Source organism: Zalophus californianus, chromosome 17 (genome assembly GCF_009762305.2).
Source record: "Zalophus californianus isolate mZalCal1 chromosome 17, mZalCal1.pri.v2, whole genome shotgun sequence".
Taxonomy (NCBI): Eukaryota; Metazoa; Chordata; class Mammalia; order Carnivora; family Otariidae; genus Zalophus; species Zalophus californianus.
The window spans coordinates 52,661,251-52,681,771 of NC_045611.1; the positions used below are offsets into that span (position 1 = coordinate 52,661,251).

The following is a 20,521-nucleotide window of genomic DNA, read 5'->3' on the forward strand; positions in this document are numbered from 1 at the left end:
GACCCAGGAGCCTGGAGCCAGCGCGGACCAATCAGGCCCCGGAGGGCGAGTCCTCTGCGGGAAAGTGGGCGTGGCCTAGGGGGGAAATCACCCGAACGCACCGGAGGTCCCAGCCCGGGAAAACGCCCTCTGCGGTGAAGGAAAGGTGAGGAGCTTGGGGGGGGGTGGGTCCTAGATTGGGTCCTGGGGAGGAGCGGGAGAAGGGGACCAGAGGGCTGGAAAACTGGGTCTCGGGGAGGATGGACTGGGCACCAGTACTCCTAGATCCTGGCAAAGGAGGAGGCTGGGGGCCTGGATCTTTGGTTCTGGGGAAAAGGGGTTGAGATCCTGGATTCCTGAGTCTGAGCGAAGAGGCTGGGTGCTGGGAGCCAGGACTCCTGGGTCTAAGGAAGGAAGAGCTGGACGTGCGGAATCCTGTGTCCCGGGAAACGAGACGCTTTGAGTCTTCACTCTTAGAAGGGGGTTGCGGGCGGCTCTGGGGGGTCCAGACTCCTGGGGCCAGGGGAGTAGGCGACTTGGGACAGACATTATCCACCTCTCTGCCCCCCACAGGCCACGCCGCCATGCCTTCCGCTGGGCCCCGCGCAGCCCTCCTCCTCCTGCTGTCACCGCTGCTGCTGCTGCGCGCTGTTCTGGCCGTGCCCCTGGAGCGGGGGGCGCCCAAACAGGAGAGCCCCGCGACCGAGAGCCCCGTGAGTGGCCTGCCCTGCTCTCCAGTCAGGTGTTTGCAAGTGGTACTACGATCCCCGCGGATCCCCGTCGCCCCTGGGTGGATACTTCCCCCACGGCCGCGGCTCGGAGTTTGCCTGCCATTCTTTGCAGTCCCGGGGCTTTGACGTGGTGAAAAACTCGGGGCGGGTGTGTGTGGGGGTGTGTGTGGGTGTGGGTGTGTGCGTGCGCGTGCGTGCGTGCATATTTCTAAGTCCCTGGCTCTGAGGTGTGGGGAAATCAGGTCAGATTTTAAGTGACAAATCTGCATTACCCCCTAGCTTAATCTGTATTCTTTTAAGCGCCCCCTCCCCCAAGAAGGAATCCGAAAAAAAGAACTACATTTCCCAGTAGCACCTTGGGCAGGTGGTGTTCCTTAACTGGGGTGTTCTGGCTTCATGGAGCTCGTGGGAGTTGAAAATTATGAAGGTAATTCCAACATGTGTTTATCAAATGCTATGAAACCTTTGGTCTCAGGGAATTTGGAACTTTAAAGATCCTCAAGGCCGAGGCCCTGATTCGTGGCCTGAATCCTATAGCTTTCATCAGCAATGGGCACATGACTGTCTCTGGAAGGGATCATTCCATGCTCCTGTATAGAGGTCCCGATCTTGTGAGTTAGGCCTCTGCTTGGTGAAATCTTTGCAAACACAGAAGGGCACTTCCGAGTCCCCTTTCCCTTCATTCATCCCACACATTTCTTGAGAATGGGCACCAGAGTGATGGTCAGGGAGGAAGGGTCACGAGCTGAAATCTGAAGTGCAAGGAAGAAAATTCCACGCAGGGGCAGCCTGTGGTGTGGAAAGCAGAGTGAGTAGAGAGACATGGAGGTGGCCAGTGTGACCGGAAGGGGGTGGTAGGAGGCAGGTCGTGTGGGGCCTCAATGGGTGCTCTTCAACCTTACTTTATAGATGAGGAAGCAGAGGCACAAGAGAGTTTAAGTAACTTGCCCAAGGACTGAGGTTTCCAGGTTTAGCAAATAAAAACACAAGACAGTTAAAACTGAATTTCACATAAGCATGAATAATTTTGAGTATAAGTACACTCCAGCAGTATATTTATACTATAAGTTATTCATTGTTTATCTGAAATTTAAATTGAACTAGGCATTCTAGCTGTCCCAACAAGGTCACCTAGCTAGTAATTGGCAGATTTGGGATTCCAGCCCATTGGCTAAACAATCAAAATGTCCACACCTTGGGGCTCCTGGCTGCCTCAGTCGGTAGGGCATGAGACTCTTGATCTCGGGGTTCTGAATTCGAGCCCCACACTGGGTGTAGAGGTTACTAAAAAAATAAACTTAAAAAAAAAAAGATGTCAACACCTTAGTTTCCAGAACCTGCGACTCTCTTACCTTATAGGGCAAAAGAGTGTTGGCAGGTGTGATTGAGACAAAGCTCTTGAGATGGAAAAGTTATCCCGTATTATCCAGGTGGGTCCAACATAATCACAAGTGTTCTCTATAAGAGGGAGGCAGGAAGGTCAAAGTCAGAGGTGATGTGATGATGTAAGCAGAGGTCACAGTGATGCAGGATCATGTGCCAAGGAATGCAGGCAGCCTCTAGCTGCTGGAAAAGGCAAGGAAACAGATTCTCCCCTAGAGCTTCCAGAATAAGTTCGGCCCTGTCTACCTGTTCTGGGCTTCTGACCTCCAGAACTCTAAGAGAATACATTTGTGTTGCTCTAAGCCATTTAATCTGTGACACTCTGTTCCAGAAGCAACAGGAAATTGGTACACCCACAATGGCATGGCCGAGCCATCAGCACCTGGCTATCAAGCACCTACTGTGTGCTCCCTACATACAGAATGATAGCATTAATAGATCGAACGTCTCCTATGTCCTTAGCATCATGCCAGATCCTTTATCTCATGTACTTTTCACCACGGCGCTGAGACGTAGGGAATTTATTGCCTATTTTCAAATGGAAGAGGGAGGCCCAGGAAGAAGAGAGTGTCACCCACCTACACATGGCAGGTCTGGGTCCAGGAGCCTAGGGATTTTTGTCTGTCTTGTTCACTTGCTGGGTCCCCTAGCATAGCGCCTGGCATGCGGTAGGAGCTCGGCGATCGCTTGATGAAAGACAAATGAGTGTATGTTTCGCTGCTTGCCAACAGACACTCATGCGTCCACCCTGAGCACCCACTCTGTGCACAGCGTTGGGCTGGGTGTCTGTCTCCCCGTGTGATGTTTACTTCATCTCCACTAACGGCCTGGGAAGAGATGAGTGCTGGGGCCCAGAAGATCAGGCGGTTTGCCTGGGGTTACAGAGCAGATGGGGGTCAGAACTGGGGTCACCTGGCTCTAGAGCCTTCATCCCATGGGGCAGGCCTGCCTCTTGGTTCAAGCAGGGGGTCTTGGAGTCCTGCAGCCGGTGCCCGGGGAGCGGGGCCTGGGTCCTACATGCAGGGAGAAACCAGAGGGGGGTAGGGGCTGGGCTGCTACGTTCATCCCTGACCCCTCAGGACACAGGCCTGTACTACCACCGGTACCTCCAGGAAGTCATCAACGTGCTGGAGACCGACGGGCATTTCCGCGAGAAGCTGCAGGCTGCCAACGCTGAGGACATCAAGGTGCGGCTGGGCGCGAGCCAGGTGGGAGGGGAGGAGGGGCGCGCGATCGGAGGACAGAGTTCAGGTAAAGGACCGGCTTCCCTAAACAGTCCACGTTGCTCCAGGGCTCGCCATACGGAGGCACGGGAGGCACTTCTCAGTGCCACGCGGCCGGGAAGGGATGTGAGGAGCACAGAGTGTGCGGTTAAGCCTGGATGCAGTTGGCACAGGCTCCCGCTGTCCGCTTTACCCTTCGATGCTGTGTGACCGCCCCTCGCCGTGCCTCAGTTTCCCCATCTGCAAAGCGGGCGCAGTAGCAGAATCTGCATTACAGGGTTCAGGTTAGGATTCACCCGAGGTAAGACGCATCAAGGGCTGAGATGTGCAGGCTAGCGGTCCTTGTACCTGCCGGGTGCGTGTGGTTCAGCTGAGTCCTCGGCGTAGTGTGTTCTGCTCAGGGAAGAATTCAAGACACAGGAGGTGTGGTTCCGGCTCCCCTCCCCTCTAGCTCACGGAAGGCCTCCAGAGGGGCCGAGATTGTCCTCATTTTATAAAGGCAGACGTGGAGACCCTTGTGGCAGGGTTTGTCCTTCCTATGGGCCCAGTTTCCCCGCAGGGCTGGCTGATGCGGGCTGCCCCGCCATGAGGAAACAGGGCTGACTGGCCCCCCTTCCTCCTCCCCATCCCACCGCACACAGATCCCCCTTCCCTGCACAGGGGTGTGTGGGAATGCCCCATGTGGAGGAGCCTTCTTGAGTCTTTAAACGCCTCGGTCCAGGAGAGGGCCCAGGTGACCCTGCAAACCTCCCAGCATTCCTGGGGCTGTCATCTGTCCCTACCCACCGGCCCCCAAGGAAGGACCGGCAGAACCCGAGACCACAGAGCCCAGCCCCTCCTGCTGCCCAGCTGGGAAAACCTGAGGGGCAGCCCTCTCCACCTCCACCAAGGTCCAAGGTCATACCACTGGGCAGTGACCTTGGAAGCAGGGTGGCCAGTTAGGCAGGCAGGGCGTGGAGCGGGACGGTGCCTGGGTACAATCCCAGTTCCTCCTCACGCGCTCTGGGCTGAGTGGCCGCACCCTCCCGGCCTCGGTGTCTTTCTCAGAAACCAGGAGGCCTGATGCAACATTTTCTATGACGTGAGAGGTGGTTGTGTGGGTGGGCAAAAATCCCACTTCAAGTGCTCCCTCGGGCACAGCATAAGGCTGTGGTGGATGTTAGTCGTCATCCTTGGGGCGGGGGGCAGTAAGATCCGCTCCAGTTCTGAGGTCCCGAGCAGGAAAAGGATGTGGGGAGACACGACACCAACCTGGTGTCCTCACTGTCCGAGGGACCTCGGGCAAGTGGCTGCTCCTGCTGGGCCTCAGTCTATCCATCTGTAAAATGGGGCTGTGGGCAGGATTAGAGGACAGACCCGGGGAGTCCAGCGCAGGGCTTGGCCCAGAGTAGATGCTTGACTGGTTGGGGTGAATAGGACTGTCACTCTGGTCACCATGTCCCGTTGTCTATCAAGGGCCACGGGCCCTGCGGGCTGGGGAACCCCGATGTGAGTCTCAAGTGACCGAAAAAGCAGCCGGAGCAGTGACAGATAGCAGAGGGCCCTGGGGGAGGCCCCAGGAGGACACAGTCCAGTGTGACAAGTGAGAGAGGACTTCTAGAGCAAGGATGTCCCTTACCCAAGTGAGGTTTGAAGTCTGAGTGGGGATGTCCGTGGTGTAGAAGTTGTTGCAGTGGGGTGGGGTGGGGTGGGTAAAGGCATGGCATTTCAGACAGCGAGAACTGTGTGTACAAACAAAGCATTCTAGTACTTTCTGCTGTCTGCCTGGGGTTCCTGATCACTGACACAAAGATGGGCGATGGGGCTGGAGAGGTGGGTGCATATGGGGTCTTGAGTGCTGGGCGAAGGGATTTTGTCCTGGGGGCCCTGGGGAGCCATGGGGGCTGTGAGCAGGAGAGGGGTGGGGTCAGCTCTGAACAGACAGAATCTGAAGCGACAGGAGGGGCAGCTCACAGAAGGCACCCCGGGGAGGGGAGCAGGGAGTTGCTGGGAGGTTCTTTCCAAGGGAGATGCTGTGGGCTTTGAGTGTCGAAGGGCAATGAGGATCTGCTTAGGCTTGGAAAGGGGTGGCGGGAGAGACTCCTAGGCAGAGGGACTAACCAGCATGTGCAAAGACCAGGAGGAGAGAAGGAGCCTTGAGTGTGGGGGCCGATACCCAGTTGGTGTTGCTGGAACCGAGTGTGATTTGGTGGATGGCAGGGCACGGGGCTACCGAGGTGGGCAGGGCCTCAGACGCTGGGCTGAAGGGCTGGACCTTGTCTCAGAGGCTGGAGGAGCGGGTGGGGCAAGGGTCTGTAAGCTTTCCAGGCTTCACAAAGCTGGTAGAAGGTTCCAGAGAGGGCAGAGAAAGGTCGAGGCTGCCCCGTGCGCCCCCTCCCAGGCCCCCAGCCTGACCAGCGTCCCGTCTCCATTCGGGCAGAGTGGAAAGCTGAGCCGGGAGCTGGACTTTGTCAGCCACCATGTCCGCACCAAGCTGGACGAGCTCAAGCGGCAGGAGGTGTCCCGGCTGCGGATGCTGCTCAAGGCCAAGATGGATGCAGAACAGGAGCCCAGTAAGCAGGGGTGGGTGGAGCTGGTGGGGTGGGATGGCCTCCCTCCTGGGGACTCACTACCCCCACCATAAGATGTGCATAGAAGATTGATCGAGTTTTCTTTCTAGAACAATCTACCGCTCCCATGACTGTGGTTGGTAGGCTGTTTTTTGTTTCTCCGTTTTGTTTTCGTTTTTTTTTTTTAATTTTTGTTTTTAAAAACCACAGTCATTTAAAATGTTGCTGCAACTTCAAACTTCCAGGAAAGTTGCAAGAATAGTACAAAAAGCTCCCGAATACGCTTCACCCAGATGAGCCAGTTCGCCATTTCTGAGTTCCTTGTAGACTGTATCTCTTTTCACCAATTCAGTGAGGTTCCTCAGAAGCAGGGCGTTCTCCTGCCTAACTACCATGCGGTGATCAAAGTCAGGAAACTGCAAAGGGTACTCGGTATTTTTCCTTGCTTTGTTATTCTCTGTCTGCCCCGCTGGGATGATTCTGATTTGCTGACATTTATACCTGAGACTATATTTTATAAGTCTAATTATTTGGCTAGAAAAAGGAAAAAAATGTACCTGGAAGAGAGAGGCAGGTTTAGATTCCAAGATCCCACCCTACTTCTGACATTCCTAGATAGGGTTTGTCGGCAACTTCATTCCTTTTTAGGGCCAATGTACGGATAGACCAGGATGGGTTTATCTATTCATCAGTTGATGGATATCTGGGTTGTTTGCACCCTTGATGTTAATATATATTTTTTATCTTAAAATGTTTTTAAGATTTTATTTATTTGAGAGAAAGAGAGAATGAGCTGTGGGGAGGGGCAGAGGGAGAGAAAGAGAGAGAGAGAAGCAGACTCCATGAAGAGCAGGGAGCCCGATGCGGGGCTCGATACCAGGACCCTGAGACCACGACCTGAGCCGAAGGCAGACGCCCCTCTTTTCATTTCTACCTGACTCCACTGATCCATTGACCAACCATGTCTCAAGTCCAACTGTGTGCCGGGCACCAGGCGGGTGCTGGAGCTCCACGGTGGCCAGACAGCCTGAGTATGCACCCATGCCTGTCCTGCTGCTTTAACTATTATAGCTTCAGAGTCTGGCCACGTCGCACATCCATTGCTGCCGCTTGGGTCCTGCTGGATCACTGCCTCCTCCCCGGCCTCCTCCCCAGGCTCCCTGCTGCCACCCCTCCTTTGGGTGCTCTTCCCCACGCCTTCCCCCCCATCAGCAGCCAGGGGGATCCTGTAGCCGTTTCCTATGGCCACTGTAGCAAATTACCCGAAATTCAGTGGCTTAAAACAGCACACACTGGGGCGCCTGGGTGGCTCAGTCGTTAAGCGTCTGCCTTCGGCTCAGGTCATGATCCCAGGGTCCTGGGATCGAGCCCCGCATCGGGTTCCCTGCTCCGGGGGAAGCCTGCTTCTCCCTCTCCCGCTCCCCCTGCTTGTGTTCCCTCTCTTGCTGTGTCTCTCTCTGTCAAATAAATAAAATCTTTAAAAAACAAAACAAAACAAAAAAACCAATAGCACACACTGATTCCCTTACAGTTGGGAGATGAGAATCTGAAACCAGTTTCACCGGGCGAAAAACAGAGTGTCCGTGGGGCTGTGTTCCTTCCAGAGGCTCTAGGGGACAGCCTGTTGCCTTGTCTTTTCTGGCTGCTAGAGTGGCATTCCTTGGCAGGTGGCCTCTTCCTCCATCCTCAAAGCTAGCATGTAGCCTCTGTGTTCAGGGGTCACGTGGCCTTCTACTATAGTTGGATCTCCCTCTGCCTCCCTCTTTTTTTTTAAGATTTATTTATTTGAGAGAGAGCACGCATGCGTGCTTAAGAGCATGAATGGCGGGAGGGGCAGAGGAAGAGAGGAGGCCGACTCTGTGCTGAGCGTGGACCCCAATGCTGGGCTCGATCTCACTACCCTGAGACCATGACCTGAGCCGAAATCAAGAGTCGGAGGCTTAACCCACTGAGCCACAAGGTGCCCTTGCCTCCCTCTTAGAGGAACCCTTGTGATTAGGTTGGATCTCCTGGGTAATCCGGGATCAACTTCCCATCTCAAGATTCTTAATTTAATCACATCTGTAAAAGTCCCTTTTGCCACCTGAGGTCTCCTAGTCACAGGTTCCAGGGTTTCGGGCGTGGGCATCTCGGGGGCCGTGATGCAGCCCACCACAGCACCCAGTCCATGGCCTGTCCCTCCTCTGCTTAGAACCCACCGTGGCTCCCCAGTGCTCAACAGGCCCAAAGTCCACAGTCCTCACTGCTGCTCTGCCCGCCCAGCCCCTCCCTTCACAGGCGCCCTCTCCCCACCCTCTCCTGTCAGTAGTTTTAGTAATGCTGGTGTGCAACACGTCTCTGTCACCTCTGGACCTTGGCCCAGGCGCTTCCCTCTGCCTGGGACATTCTCGGTGGCTGGCTGGGCTTCTGTCTCAGCTCCCATCCGGACTGGGCTGCACGAAGGAGGCTCCGTTCGTTTCAGTCCTTGGGGTCGTGTGTGTGTGTGTTCGTCCTCTGTCTCTCTGCTGGGTGCTGGGGAGCAGATGCTGAGGCTGTCTGGGTTCCGTTGCGTCCCCAGCGCCGGGCACCGAGTCTGGCCCAGGGTAAGGGGCTCAGCACGTGCCTGTGGCATAAATAATGCACCATGAAATTTGATCTTTGTCTGTGTCCTGAGTGCCTGTCCCTCCTCTGGGCTCAGCCCGGCCAGAGCTGCCTCCATGGTAACACAAGGCCCCAGGATCCCAGCCTCCGTGTGTGTGTGTGTGTGTGTGTGTGTGTGTGTGTGTGTGTGTGTCTCCCTGTGTGTGTGTGTGTGTGTGTGTGTGTGTGTGTGTGTGTGTGTCTCCCCCTCCCCAGACCGGGAGCCACTGGAGGGCTGGCCTGGGTCTGAGTCACATGGTGGCGGGGGCAGGAGGCCTTGGGAGATGTGCGTTCAGTGGATGCCTGGCTGTTGAGGGTGTGCTTTCTCCCTTCCTTCCTGAAAACCCTACCCCTTCCTTACTGCTTGGGAACTCCCGGGCACGGAGAGTGCCGCCTGAGCAGGGGCCTGTTTGATGACAGTCTCATACAGGGAGGTTGCATGACTTTGCTAACAAAGTACCATAGACGGGCTGGTTTTAGCAACAAAGATTTATAGTCTCACAGCCCTGGAGGACGGAAGTCCAAGATCAAGTTGTGGCAAGATCAGTTCCTTCTGATGGGGATCGGCTCTGGGTCTCTCTCTTGGGCTTGGAGAGGGCCAGCTTCCACCTCTTGTCTTCTCCTGGGGTGTCCAAATTTTTTTCCCTTTTAGAAGGAAACCAGTCCTATTGGATTTGGGTCCACCCTGTGACCTCATTTTAACTTGATCACTTCTGGGAAGACCCTCTCTGCCAATTAGGTCACATTCTGAGGTGCTAGGGGTTAGGACTCCAACAGATGGATTTTAGGGCACGTAATTCAACCCCTAACAGGGCTTGAGTTTATGTGCTCTGGAGCCCAACGACCAGTTCTAATACTCCCTCTGCCAATTCCTAGATAGTGGTGACCTAGACAAGTCCCTTACCCTCTCTGGGCCTCAGTTTTCACATCCGTAAAATGGGATTACCATAGAACCTATGTCGTAAGATTTTTGTGAAAAATAAATGCATTAGGGATGCTTGCGTGGCTCAGTCGGTTAAGCATCTGCCTCCAGCTCAGGTCATGATCCTGGGGTCCTGGGATGGAGCCCCGCATCGGGTTCCCTGTTCCACGGGAAGCCTGCTTCTCCCTCTCCCCCTGCTTGTGTTCCCTCTCTGGCTGTGTCTCTCTGTCAAATAAATAAATAAAATCTTTAAAAAAATACATTAATATATTTAATGTGTTTAAAGCAGAGCCTGGCATATAGTAAGTGCTCAATACATGTTAATAATTATTATGGTTATTGTTGTTTTAAGCATCAGAGTGAGTTGTGGCATCACCTCCTCCAGAAAGCCCTCCCAGATTGCCCCAGGCTCATTCAGGCCATCCTGTAGGCTTTCCCAGTGCCCCCGGGACCTCCTTTAGAGCACATCTAGCCCAGGATAGGGATTTTGAAAGAAAGAACATTCCGTGAGTTTTTTTGATTGTTTGTTTTTGTTTTTGTTTTAATACTTGTCCCTCATCCAGATGTACAGTTGGATCACCTGAGCCTCCTGAAGCAGTTTGAACACCTGGACCCTCAGAATCAGCACACCTTTGAGGCCCGGGACCTGGAGCTGCTGATCCAGACGGTAGCGAGGGGCGAGGGGAGGGGGGCTACAGGCAGTGGACTGAAGGAGGCTTTATGGAAGGGGAGAAGGGAACGGAGCCCAGGACATGCACCCGATCATCCTGGTGGTCTCTGAGGTCGGTGGCTGCAGAGGCCCAGGCGGTGCCCAGAAGCCCTCCCCAGATTCTCTCTGGGAGAGTGGAGGTGTAGGCAGCACGGGCTGGGCTCCCTTCAGACCTGGTTTCAAATCCATCCTCGGCTTTGTCCTTCCCATATGACTTGGGTGGGGACGGGGCAGGGGAGGAGGCGCTGTGTCCTCTCTGTCCTCGTGGGAGGCAGAATCATGCCCCCCCCAGATGTCACACCCCACACATCCTAATCAGCAGAACCTGTGACACATGACCTCACACGGTGACAGAGATTTTGCAGATGTGATTAAGTTGAGGGTCCTGAGCTGCTGAGATTACCCTGGGTTATCCGGTGGGCCCTCCATGTCCTCACGGCGGGAGGTGTGACTACCTTACGTGGGAGGTGTGACTACCTTAGGAGGCGGCAGTGTGAAGCAAGGTGCTCCGTTGCTGGCTTCGCAATTGGAGAAAGGAGCCACCAGCATGGAAGGCAGCTCTAGAACCCAGAAGAGGCAAAGAAAAGGGTTGTCCCCGAGTCTGTAGAGGGAGCATAGCTTGGCCTCCACTGTAATTTGAGCTCCGTGAAACTAATTTCACATCTCTGGCCTCCATACTGTAAGATGATAAATGTGTATTGTTTTTTCTTTTCCTTCTTTCTTTTTTTTTTTTTTTTTTTAAGTAGGCTCCACACCCAATGTGGGGCTTGAACTCACAACCTTGAGATCAAGAGTCATGTGCCTGACAGACTGAGCCACCCAGGCGCCCCTGAATGTGTGTTGTTTTAAGCCACCAAATGTATGATCATTTGTTATAGCAGCCATAGGAGCTAAGAGTCCTTCTCTGAGAAGTGGGACCTCCAGCCCAGCCTCATGGGGAAGGCCAAGAGCGGTGGGGCTGGGGAGTGCAAGGGGATCCCCCCCAGACCTGCCCCTGCCTCTCCCCTGCTCACTTTCCTTCCAGGGGTCCCCAGCACCTCCTGGACAAAGCCCAGCCGCCTGGCCTGAGCCCTGCTCTTCTGCCCTACTGGAGCGCCATCTAGTGGCCACGAAGATAATAACAGACAATCGCGTCTATTCCTGGCATTGGGCTCAGTCCCTGAGGGGTGGTTTTGCCACTCATTTCCAGAACATTCCAGAAACTGTCCACTTTTCTCCAGCCCCACTGTCCTTCTCCTAGTTTCAACTCCCATCGTCTCTCATAGCCGCTTCCTCACTGGGCTCCCTGCTTCTGCCTTCTAAGCTCGCCGGCAGGACTTCTCAACTCAGCACTCTTGACGTTTGGGGCTGGATAATTCTTTGTTGTGGGGGATGTCTGTGCGTTGTATGACGTTTAGCCGCATCCCTGCTCTTTACCGACTCCATGCCTGTAGACCTACCCTCGTTGTGACAACCAAAAAATGTCCTCACACTTTGACAATGGTCTCCTGCGGACCAGTCACCCTGGGTTGAGAATCCGTTCCCCACACAACAGCTGTGTTTGTTTCCTATGCTGCCCTGTAACAAATTACCACAAACTTAGTGGCTTAAAACACCTTGAAATTACTGTACGGTGTAGACCAGAAGCCAAGAAGGGTCTCACTGGGGGTGGTAGTTTGCCATGGCTGCAGCAACTTACTACGGACTCAGTGACTTAACACAACAGAAACGTGGGGCGCCTGGCGGGCTCAGTCAGTAGAATGCGTGACTCTTGATCTCGGGGTTGTGCGTTCGAGCCCCATGTTGGGTGGAGAGGTTACTTAAAAAATAAAAATATTTTAAAATTAAAAAAAATAAAAATAATGTATGATGACTAACATAATAAAATAAAATTAAAAATCATAAAAATAAAATAAAAATAAAAACAGAAATGTATTCTCTCACGGTTCTGGAGGCCAGAAGTCCAAAATCAGTATCCCTGAGCCAAAACCAAGGCTTTGGCAGAGCTGTACTCTCTTCAGAAGCTTTAGGAAAAAACCCACTTCTTGCCTCTTCCGGCCTCTGGAGGCTGCCAGCATTCGGCAACTTGTAGACCCATCACTCCAGCCTCTGCCTCCACGGTGTTGTCCCTGTGTCCTTCTGTATCTTCTCTGTAGCTTTCTTATAAAAGCACCACTCACTTGGATTTAGGGCCTACTCTAATCTGGTAGGACCTCATTGTAACTAAGTAAATCTACAAAGATCCTATTTCCAAATAAGTTCACGTTTCAGCATTGTGGGTGGACGTGAATTTTTGGGGGGATACTCTTCAACTCGGTGTCGTATTGCTATCTCCAATTTACAGAGGAGGAAACTGGGGCACAGAGAGGCTAAGTAACTTGCCCAAGATCACACAGCCTAGTGGGATTTGTTCACACAGCAGAGCCTGGATTTGAACCCTGGGCAAAGTAATCAGAGACCTAGCCTTCTTTATCACCGAGCTGTACTGCTTTCCCTATTAAGTCCACCTTGCGTGTTGTTCCTTATCGCTTATTTCTCCAAGATCTTTACTTTGTTTTATTTTTAAGTAATCTCTATACCCAAGCCTCACGGCTCGAACTCACAACCCTGAGATCAAGAGTCGCATGCTCCACCCACTGAGCTTAGCCAGGCGCCCCTATTCCTCCAAGATCTTGAGATTGTGGAGGACTTTTGAAAGAGCTGGGTTAATGTTCTTACTGTGTAGGGGTGCTTGGCTGACTCAGTCAGAAGACCCTGGGGCCCTTGATCTCAGAGGGTCATGAGTTCGAGCCCCATGTTGGGTGTAGAAGTTACTTAAATAAATAAACTTTTAAAAAAGTTGTTACTATGTAACCATTCTAATCTCTTTTGAACAAATAGACAGAGGAGTCTGTGTCATGGGGCAAGAGCGGGTCATAGAGATCAAGAAGTGAGCTCAGGACACGGAAGCCAGGACTGGGTAGAGGTGGGGGTGGCCCTTGACCGTGTTCAAGGCGGAGGACCTGTAATTTGGAGGTTGAAATTAGGGCCTGGATGTGGCGGTGAGACGAGAAGGACTGTCTGCCTTGCCCCAGGCCACCCGGGACCTTGCCCAGTATGACGCGGCCCACCATGAAGAGTTCAAACGCTACGAGATGCTCAAGGAACACGAGAGACGCCGTTACCTGGAGTCACTGGGAGAGGAGCAGCGAAAGGAGGCAGAGAGGAAGCTGGAAGAACAACAGCGCCGGCACCGAGAGCACCCCAAAGTCAATGTACCTGTAAGAAGCCCCCCCACAATGAGGCTACCCCCCGCTGGTGTCCAACTCTCCAAGCACCACAAGATGAGAAAGTAGCTAAAGAATACAATTCCCAGCAGACCCTGAGGCCAAAAGTCCCTTTAGATATGCTCAGGCACGCCAGGGGCTGCTGGGAGTTATAGCTTTTCTTGCTTGAGGGAAATGACGTTTGAGGGATGGGGGGACTCAGACTTCTTGCTCATGAGCCCCTGGCTCTCCCCTCCACAGGGCAGCCAAGCCCAGTTGAAGGAGGTGTGGGAGGAGCTGGATGGATTGGACCCCAACAGGTTTAACCCCAAGACCTTCTTCATACTGCATGGTAAGGTGGGGAGGAGCCCCCAGACCCAGGCTGAACCCGGAGGCTCTGACCTTTCTGGGGCCTGAATACTAGGAAGAGGTGTCTCCATCACAGTGGGGCTTAGCAGGCCAAAGAGAACTGAGCCTGTCCCTCCTGTTGGTCTGGAAGGCTACACACTTCCCCATTGCTAGGGTCTTCCATTGAAGAACTAGGCCTCTTTTCTGGGATACACCAGATTTTTTGGTTCTCGGGACTGGCTGATACCCACTGACTGAGCCATCCAGGCTTGACTAGGCTGGGCACCCCCTCCCATAGCAGCCCAGGAGTCCCGTTGCCAACGGTGGGCTGCTTCCAAATAAACAGGCCTCCAGGGACTGAGGAGCTACCTTTTCCATGGTTGTTTCAGACACCTCCTTTATTCTCCTCCTCTCTAGAAACTTAACCCAGGGTTGCCAGGCCCCCTCAGATGTGCCTAGGACCTTGCCCCAGAAGCTGCAAGCAGTCAACGGACCTTAACAGGGCCTGGTTCATTCATTCAGCAAACATCTACTAAGCCCTCTCTAAGACCAAGCGTCATGGCAACCCTGGATCCCGCTGTGAACAAAACAAAGTTCCCTCCTCTCACGTAGCCAGTGATCAGGCAAACCAATAACTCTGTATTTCAGTGGATCTAAAAAACCGGGTAGTGTAAGATATTCTAGAATTTTTACACAAGCTGCCCATTAAATTAACACACCACCGATGACCAGATGTCTTTTGATCTCAGGGATAATCAAATCGCAGGGGAGGGGTTACATCTTACAGCCAAGGAAGTGGATTCTATAATAGCGTCTGGGGCAGTGATAACAGAAAAGTAACATGGGAAAGCCAATAGCAGGCTTACGGGCCTAGAGTGTGTCATACCCACCAGCCCCATGTGGCTATTGAGCTCTTGAAACGTACCGAGGAACTGAATTCTTTTTTAGTTTTGAGACGTGAGTTTTTTAAAAATTTGTAACTGTGGTAAAATACACTTAACATGAACTGTCCTATCTTCAGCCCTTTTTAAGTGTACAGTTGAGGAATGTTAAGGACACCCACATTGTTTTGCAACCAACCTCCAGAATTCTTTTCATCCTTTTGAAACGAAAACTCTTCTGTTAATCAATAACTCCCCGCTCCTCCTCCCCCTAGCCCCTAGCCACCTCTATTCTGGGTGCTGTCTCGATGAATTGGATCATTCTAGCTACTTCACATGAATGGAATCATAACAGTATTTGTCTTGTTTGTAACTGGCTTATTTCATTTAGCGTAATGTCGAGGAACCCAAGTTTTCGTGGTCCTTGGCTGTTATTAATTTAAATGTCATGTGCCCCATGTGACTGGTGGCTCCACTGGACAGTGCAGCTCTAGAGAGGTGACATTTGAACCTAGACTCCACTGAAGTGAGAGGTTGAGCCTTGCAGATATTTGGGGGACGTGCGTTCTAGGCGGAGGGAACAGCGAACACGCAGAGGGGAAGAGTGAAGGCGGGTTTCCAAGGTAACGGGAGCCAGATTGCTCAGAGCGTTCCAGCCGGGTTAAGGAATTTGGATTCTATTCTCTCTGGGATGGGGCACCACAAAAGGGTCTTGGGCAGAGGACTGACACCATCAGCCTTAAGGGCTGACCCAATCCAGCTGGCTGCCATGCGGAGGATAGGCTGTCCGGTGTGAGGGCCAAAGCCATGAGGAGGCCAGAGATGCTGGTGGCTGTGCCATGGGAAATAGGGACGAGTGGTTGGATTCTGGATTTATCTTGAAGGTCTAGCTAGTAGGACTCGCAGGTGGACTGGATGAGGATTATGAATGAACATAAGGGTTGAGGGTGACTCCAAGATATTTGGCCCAAGCAACCATATTTGGCAGGGAAGATTGGGAACTGGGTCCATTCGTGTTAAATTGGAGATGTCCGTTAGGCACTTCATGGCAAGGAGAGTTGGCAGTTGGATATTCAGGTGTGGAGGCAGCTTGTGGATGGCACTGAAGGCTGAGGGACTGAAGGGACCCATTTGAAGAGGTGCCGGCCAGTCACACTCTTTTTGTAATGATGAAAATGTTCTGTGCCACCCAACATGGCAGCCACCAGCCACGTGTGGCTACTGAATGCTTGGCCTGTAACAAGTGGACTGAGAAACTGGGATTTTTATCTTAATCGATTTAAATGTAAGTGGCCCGTGTGGCTAGCAGCTACCATGTTGGATTTGAGGGTTAGATGGCCGGAGCCCTGGGGCCCATCAATAGGTAGCATGCAGGAGGACGGAGCCAGCGAAGGAGAACGAGGGGTATCTGGGAGGAGCGAAGGATGTTCTGGAAGCCGAAGGCAGAAAGTCAAGTAAAACGCAGGTTAAAAAAATTAACCATTGGCTGGGCACCTGGGTGGCTTGGTCAGTGGAGCATGTGACTCCTGATCTCGGGATTGTGAGTTTGAGGCCCACATTCGGTGTAGAGATTGCTTAAAAATAAAATCTTAAAAAAAAAAATAACCATTGGCTTTGCAAGGTCAAGGTTCCTGGCCATCTCTGAAGGACCAGTGGGTCCTGATCTGAGTGAGCAGAGGAGGAGGGGACAGTGAGTGTGGCCCATGCGGCTGAGAAGCCTGGAGCCTCGGAGCCATACAAGCTGGGTGGCCCGTAGAGGGGTTCCTCTGGCCTGGGGCTCTCTGGGAGTCGGAGGCCTCTGACACCCCTGGCTCCTGGGCAGAGGGGTTGATCCTGTGCCCAGATCACCAGGTGTTAGAGATCAAGTTGTCCTGTGTGACAACCATCCCAAGGATGGTCCTGACGAAGCCCACCTTCATTTACTTCCTTCTTGGGACCCCAGTTGGTAGGGATCGGGCTGTCCTAGCAATGGGCCAATGGGGCACTGAAGCCTGAAGGATGTCATTATGTTGTTGGGGACCCAGGGATTCCTGCCCTCTCATAACAGAGCCCACATCAGCCCCCAGTTCCTTCTCTAGCAGGTTCCTCAGGGACCTGACCCACCCCACACTCAGTCCCCCCCAAGATACCTTGTTGTTTCCCCCTCAGATATCAACAGTGATGGGGTCCTGGATGAACAGGAGCTGGAGGCCCTCTTCACCAAGGAGGTGAGCGAGCATCTTGGAAGCCGTGGGGGCAGAGGATGCCTACATCCACCATGTGTCCCCTCAGGTCCCCCTGGATGGGAACTCAGGGGAAACTACAACTCCCAGCGGCCCCTGGGACAAAAAGAGGCTACCAGGAGTGGCAGGGTAGCCCCCAGGGACTTCTGGGAGTTTTAAGTTGCCTGCTTGTGTGTGTAAAGAGGCGGAGTAGCCTAGGAGAGAGGTTGCCCTGGACCCCTCAATATCTCCTGCCTCTCGCTTGACCCTGCTTCAGCTGGAGAAGGTGTATGACCCAAAGAATGAAGAAGATGATATGCGGGAGATGGAGGAGGAGCGGCTTCGCATGAGGGAGCACGTGATGAAGAATGTGAGAAGAGGGGACTGGGATCATGGGGAGGGTTGGGGCAGGGGTGGAGTGAGGCCCAGCTCTGTCGCTTACCCTGGCTCCCCAGGTGGATACCAACCAGGACCGCCTCGTGACCCTGGAGGAGTTCCTCACATCCACCCAGAGGAAGGAATTTGGGGACACCGGGGAGGGCTGGGAGGTGAGGCCATGGAGGATTCTTTGAGTCCTGAATACCTCTCTCCCCCAGCCCTAACCCTTCTTTCAGAGTCTCTGGCCACGTCTCTTACTCTCTGGGTCTCTGCCCCTCCTACCCTGGGTCTCTGCCTCCTTCTGCCTCTGGGTTCTGTCTCCATCTCCCTCTGGGTCTCTGTTTCCCCCTTTCTCTGGGTCTTTTATCACCCTCCTCAGCTTCCTCTCAGATCGCTTCTATCCTCACACATGACCCAGGCCTCCCAGCCTTCCCCAGACCCCCTCTGTTCGCGGAGCCCTCTCCAAGGCGGGTGGGCCAAGGCTGACGTCACCCTGCTGAGGGCCCCTGTCCCCGCCTCACAGACAGTGGAGATGCACCCTGCCTACACGGAGGATGAACTAAGGCGTTTTGAGGAGGAACTGGCCGCCCGGGAGGCAGAGCTGAATGCCAAGGCGCAGCGCCTCAGCCAGGAGACCGAGGCCCTGGGGCGCTCTCAGGGCCGCCTGGAGGCCCAGAAGAGAGAGCTGCAGCAGGTGACTGGCCAGGGAGCCTGGGCCCATCCTCTGAGTCCCTGGTGGCCTTTTTCCTTGGGTGTTCAGAGGCTGGGAAGGCCTGTGGCCACTGCGGTCATCACTGGTAGAGCCTCAGGTGGTGACCGCCATCTTGAGTAAGGGCAGATGTCCGCGTCCCTGGCTGCTCTGTGGCTGCCATGTTGGATAAGGGCAGTGGGGCTCTAAGCAGGAAAGTGGGAGGGGGTAAGGCCAAGGACAGAGGAGGAGGTTAGACCCAGCAAGCGTTCAGTGACCTGGACCTTTGGAACTCTTGAGCCCAACTCTCAATGAGAGAGAGAGAAAAGCTGAGGCCCATGGGGAAGGGACGGGTTCAGGGCGGCATCGCAAGTTGCCCTGGAGACTTGGCGGCATCCCCTCTTGCCTGTCCAATCTCGCCTGTCCAATCTCCCCTGCCCGCCGCAGGCCGTTCTGCAGATGGAACAAAGGAAACAGCAGCAGCAAGGCCAGAACAGCCCAGCCCCTGGTCCCGAGGGACAGCTGCAGTTCCACGCAGACGCAGGTGCTTTGGGCCCCTGGGCACCCCGGGTTGGGGGGGAGTGGCGGGTGCTGGCAGCCGACTCCTGGATCCAAGGGAGGAAGAAGCTGGGATGCCTAGTGCTACCATTTCCTCCCTCCGTTTGCAGACGATGCACCTGTCCCAGCTCCAGCTGGTGACCAGAAGGACGTAGACCCTTCAGAAAAGAAGGCTCCTGATCAGCCCCCTGAGCTGCCCCAGTTGGACACCCAACCCCTGTGATCCTCCTGGGGACCCCCGCTCACTCTGGGTTCCTACGGGGGCAGCGGGTGGGAGCAGGATGAGGAGTCGACATCAACCTCCTCTGGGCGCCAGCGACTTGTGTGGCCACATTGCCGCCCGAGCCCCGCATCTGCCACCTCAGCTTCCACAGCCTCCCGGGCTGTGGCCCCTTCTTCCGGATCCTCTCCAGCGGGCTGCCTTCTCAAGTCTAGTTGGGCCCTCACTGGGTCACCCTAACTTAGGGAAGTCCTCTCCCTCCCGAGAAGGCTCTGCCTTGTGCCCACCTCCCTAGATGGTTTGGCCTCAGCTGCCCAGGTCGCGGCTACTCGGGCATCCTGCATCCACCCCCACAGCTGCTGGAATTCTGCCTGCTGCCCGGCTTCTGCCAGTTGATGAGGCTTGGGTGGTCCCTCAAGAGGGCCACCGGTGCCTCAAGGGCAGTGTCTTCCCCGTGGCTGGCTGCGAGGGACAGCAGAGTCGTCAGTTGTCAGCACAGCTGATTAGCACTGATCCCAGGAACCCAGACTCTCCCTGACTCCTGGCTTCCGGCTGCCTCAGCCTCCACCCTGACTGCTTGGCTTACAGCCCCAGAAGGGTCCCCAAGCCAACCCTGCCCCAGGATCGGGTTCCAGCCCCTCAGCCTCGTGTGGGAGCCCCACCCCCACCCCTTTCTGGCCTTCTCACACCCGTCGGCTCCAAGTTCTGCTCTGTACTCCAGTTCCATCCAAATACACCTTCTGGAACAAGCCGTGCCTCTGTCTTTGTATATACTCTTCCCTCTGAAACCTCATCACCAAGTCCCCTGCTAAAGTCCCCCTCATTCTGTAAAATTCAACTTAAGCGTAATATCTGAGAGGCTCCATCCTGGCAATTTTTTTGTCCTCTCCTGATAAGTCCACTGTGTACACACACACACACACACACACACACACACACCCTTCAGCAGGATCCCAGCCACATGGATAGAAAGGTTTAGTAAAGAAAAAATACTATCTCCCAACACAAGACATCCCAGGGTAGGGTGATTCCAGGGAACCACTTTCTCCCATATCCTCGTTCTGCTGTGGTCCCAGAGTGGCTGCAGCTGCTCCAGATGTCACACCTGCACCAACAGCTGACGAAGGACATTGGCAGAGGTGACAAATCAGAGCTTCCCCCTACCCCTCCCTGCCAGAGCCTGTTTACCAACACACCACTGGGCATGGGGTAGGTCTGGTTTGGCACCCACAAAGAGAAGGAAGTGTAAAGGAGGCTCAGACAATAAAAATTATCCGAGGAGACCCAAAGCCGGTGGGCACCAAGGGCAGGCGGATCTGCTGGGAGGGTTCCCGCACAGCTCTGGCGGAGCCCAAGCCAGTGGCCCTGAGCCAGCCGGTGGGCCTGCTGGAGGAGGGCAGCAGTGCAGGGAGGGGCCCGAGGCACGTATTTGGCCCCCATGGCTGCTGGGGCGGACAGCGGCCCCAGGCCAGGCATTGGTAGCCTGTGGCCCAGCGACCCGCATCTACTTTCAGAGGCCCCCTTGGGCTGCCGGTGAGGCCTCTGGCAGCATGGAGTAAGGCATCAGGGGAAGGTCACGGTCAAGTATGATCTCAAGGAGCTACGGAAGTGCCTCAGCCTGGAGGAGTGGATCTCGGAGCAGCTCCCTTCCAGAAAGAGGAAGTTGCAGAGTTGGAGACTGATGTGGAGAGATGGGTCAAAGAGCAGCTGGGTGACTGTTACAGACCCACTGAGGCCTCTTTCTCTGGCCTGCTGGTAAGATCCAGGGCCTGCAGAAAGCCCAAACACACCCCAGAAGTAAGGGTCTTCACCCTAGGTGAAAGGTGGCACCCAGAGGATGATCACTGGCCCCCAACCTCATGGCAACAGCAATGGGGGGGGGAGGACGCGGTGGGTGGCTGAGGCCAG

At 54.3% G+C, this 20,521-nt stretch overlaps 1 protein-coding gene across 3 annotated transcripts; it reads left to right on the forward strand.

Annotated features, from left to right (window-relative positions):
- The first annotated feature begins 5 nt into the window (after window positions 1-5).
- Window positions 6-19,358, forward strand: NUCB1 (nucleobindin 1). 3 transcript variants are annotated; one of them, XM_027619328.2, is made up of 13 exons: window positions 6-145; window positions 553-692; window positions 3,206-3,280; window positions 5,736-5,868; window positions 9,970-10,073; window positions 13,169-13,354; window positions 13,601-13,691; window positions 16,717-16,775; window positions 17,047-17,139; window positions 17,225-17,317; window positions 17,671-17,841; window positions 18,283-18,379; window positions 18,504-18,725. In XM_027619328.2, the coding sequence occupies exons 2-13, from the start codon at window positions 564-566 to the stop codon at window positions 18,614-18,616; spliced, it is 1,344 nt and encodes a 447-aa protein (XP_027475129.1). In that variant the 5' UTR covers window positions 6-145; window positions 553-563; the 3' UTR covers window positions 18,617-18,725. The 3 variants fall into 3 exon arrangements, with proteins under 3 accessions (XP_027475129.1, XP_027475128.1, XP_027475130.1); XM_027619327.1 differs by having other exon boundaries at window positions 10-145; window positions 3,173-3,280; window positions 18,504-19,358; XM_027619329.1 differs by lacking the exons at window positions 6-145; window positions 553-692 and adding an exon at window positions 1,117-1,137.
- Window positions 19,359-20,521: the final 1,163 nt, after the last annotated feature.

Coding starts and splice junctions, on each gene's coding strand:
- NUCB1 (XM_027619327.1), top strand. CDS start 564: ATGCCTTCCGCTGGGCCCCGCGCAGCCCTCCTCCTCCTGCTGTCACCG. Junction 5,869..9,969: donor GGATGCAGAACAGGAGCCCA/GTAAGCAGGGGT, acceptor TCCCTCATCCAG/ATGTACAGTTGGATCACCTG. Junction 13,692..16,716: donor GACCTTCTTCATACTGCATG/GTAAGGTGGGGA, acceptor TTTCCCCCTCAG/ATATCAACAGTGATGGGGTC.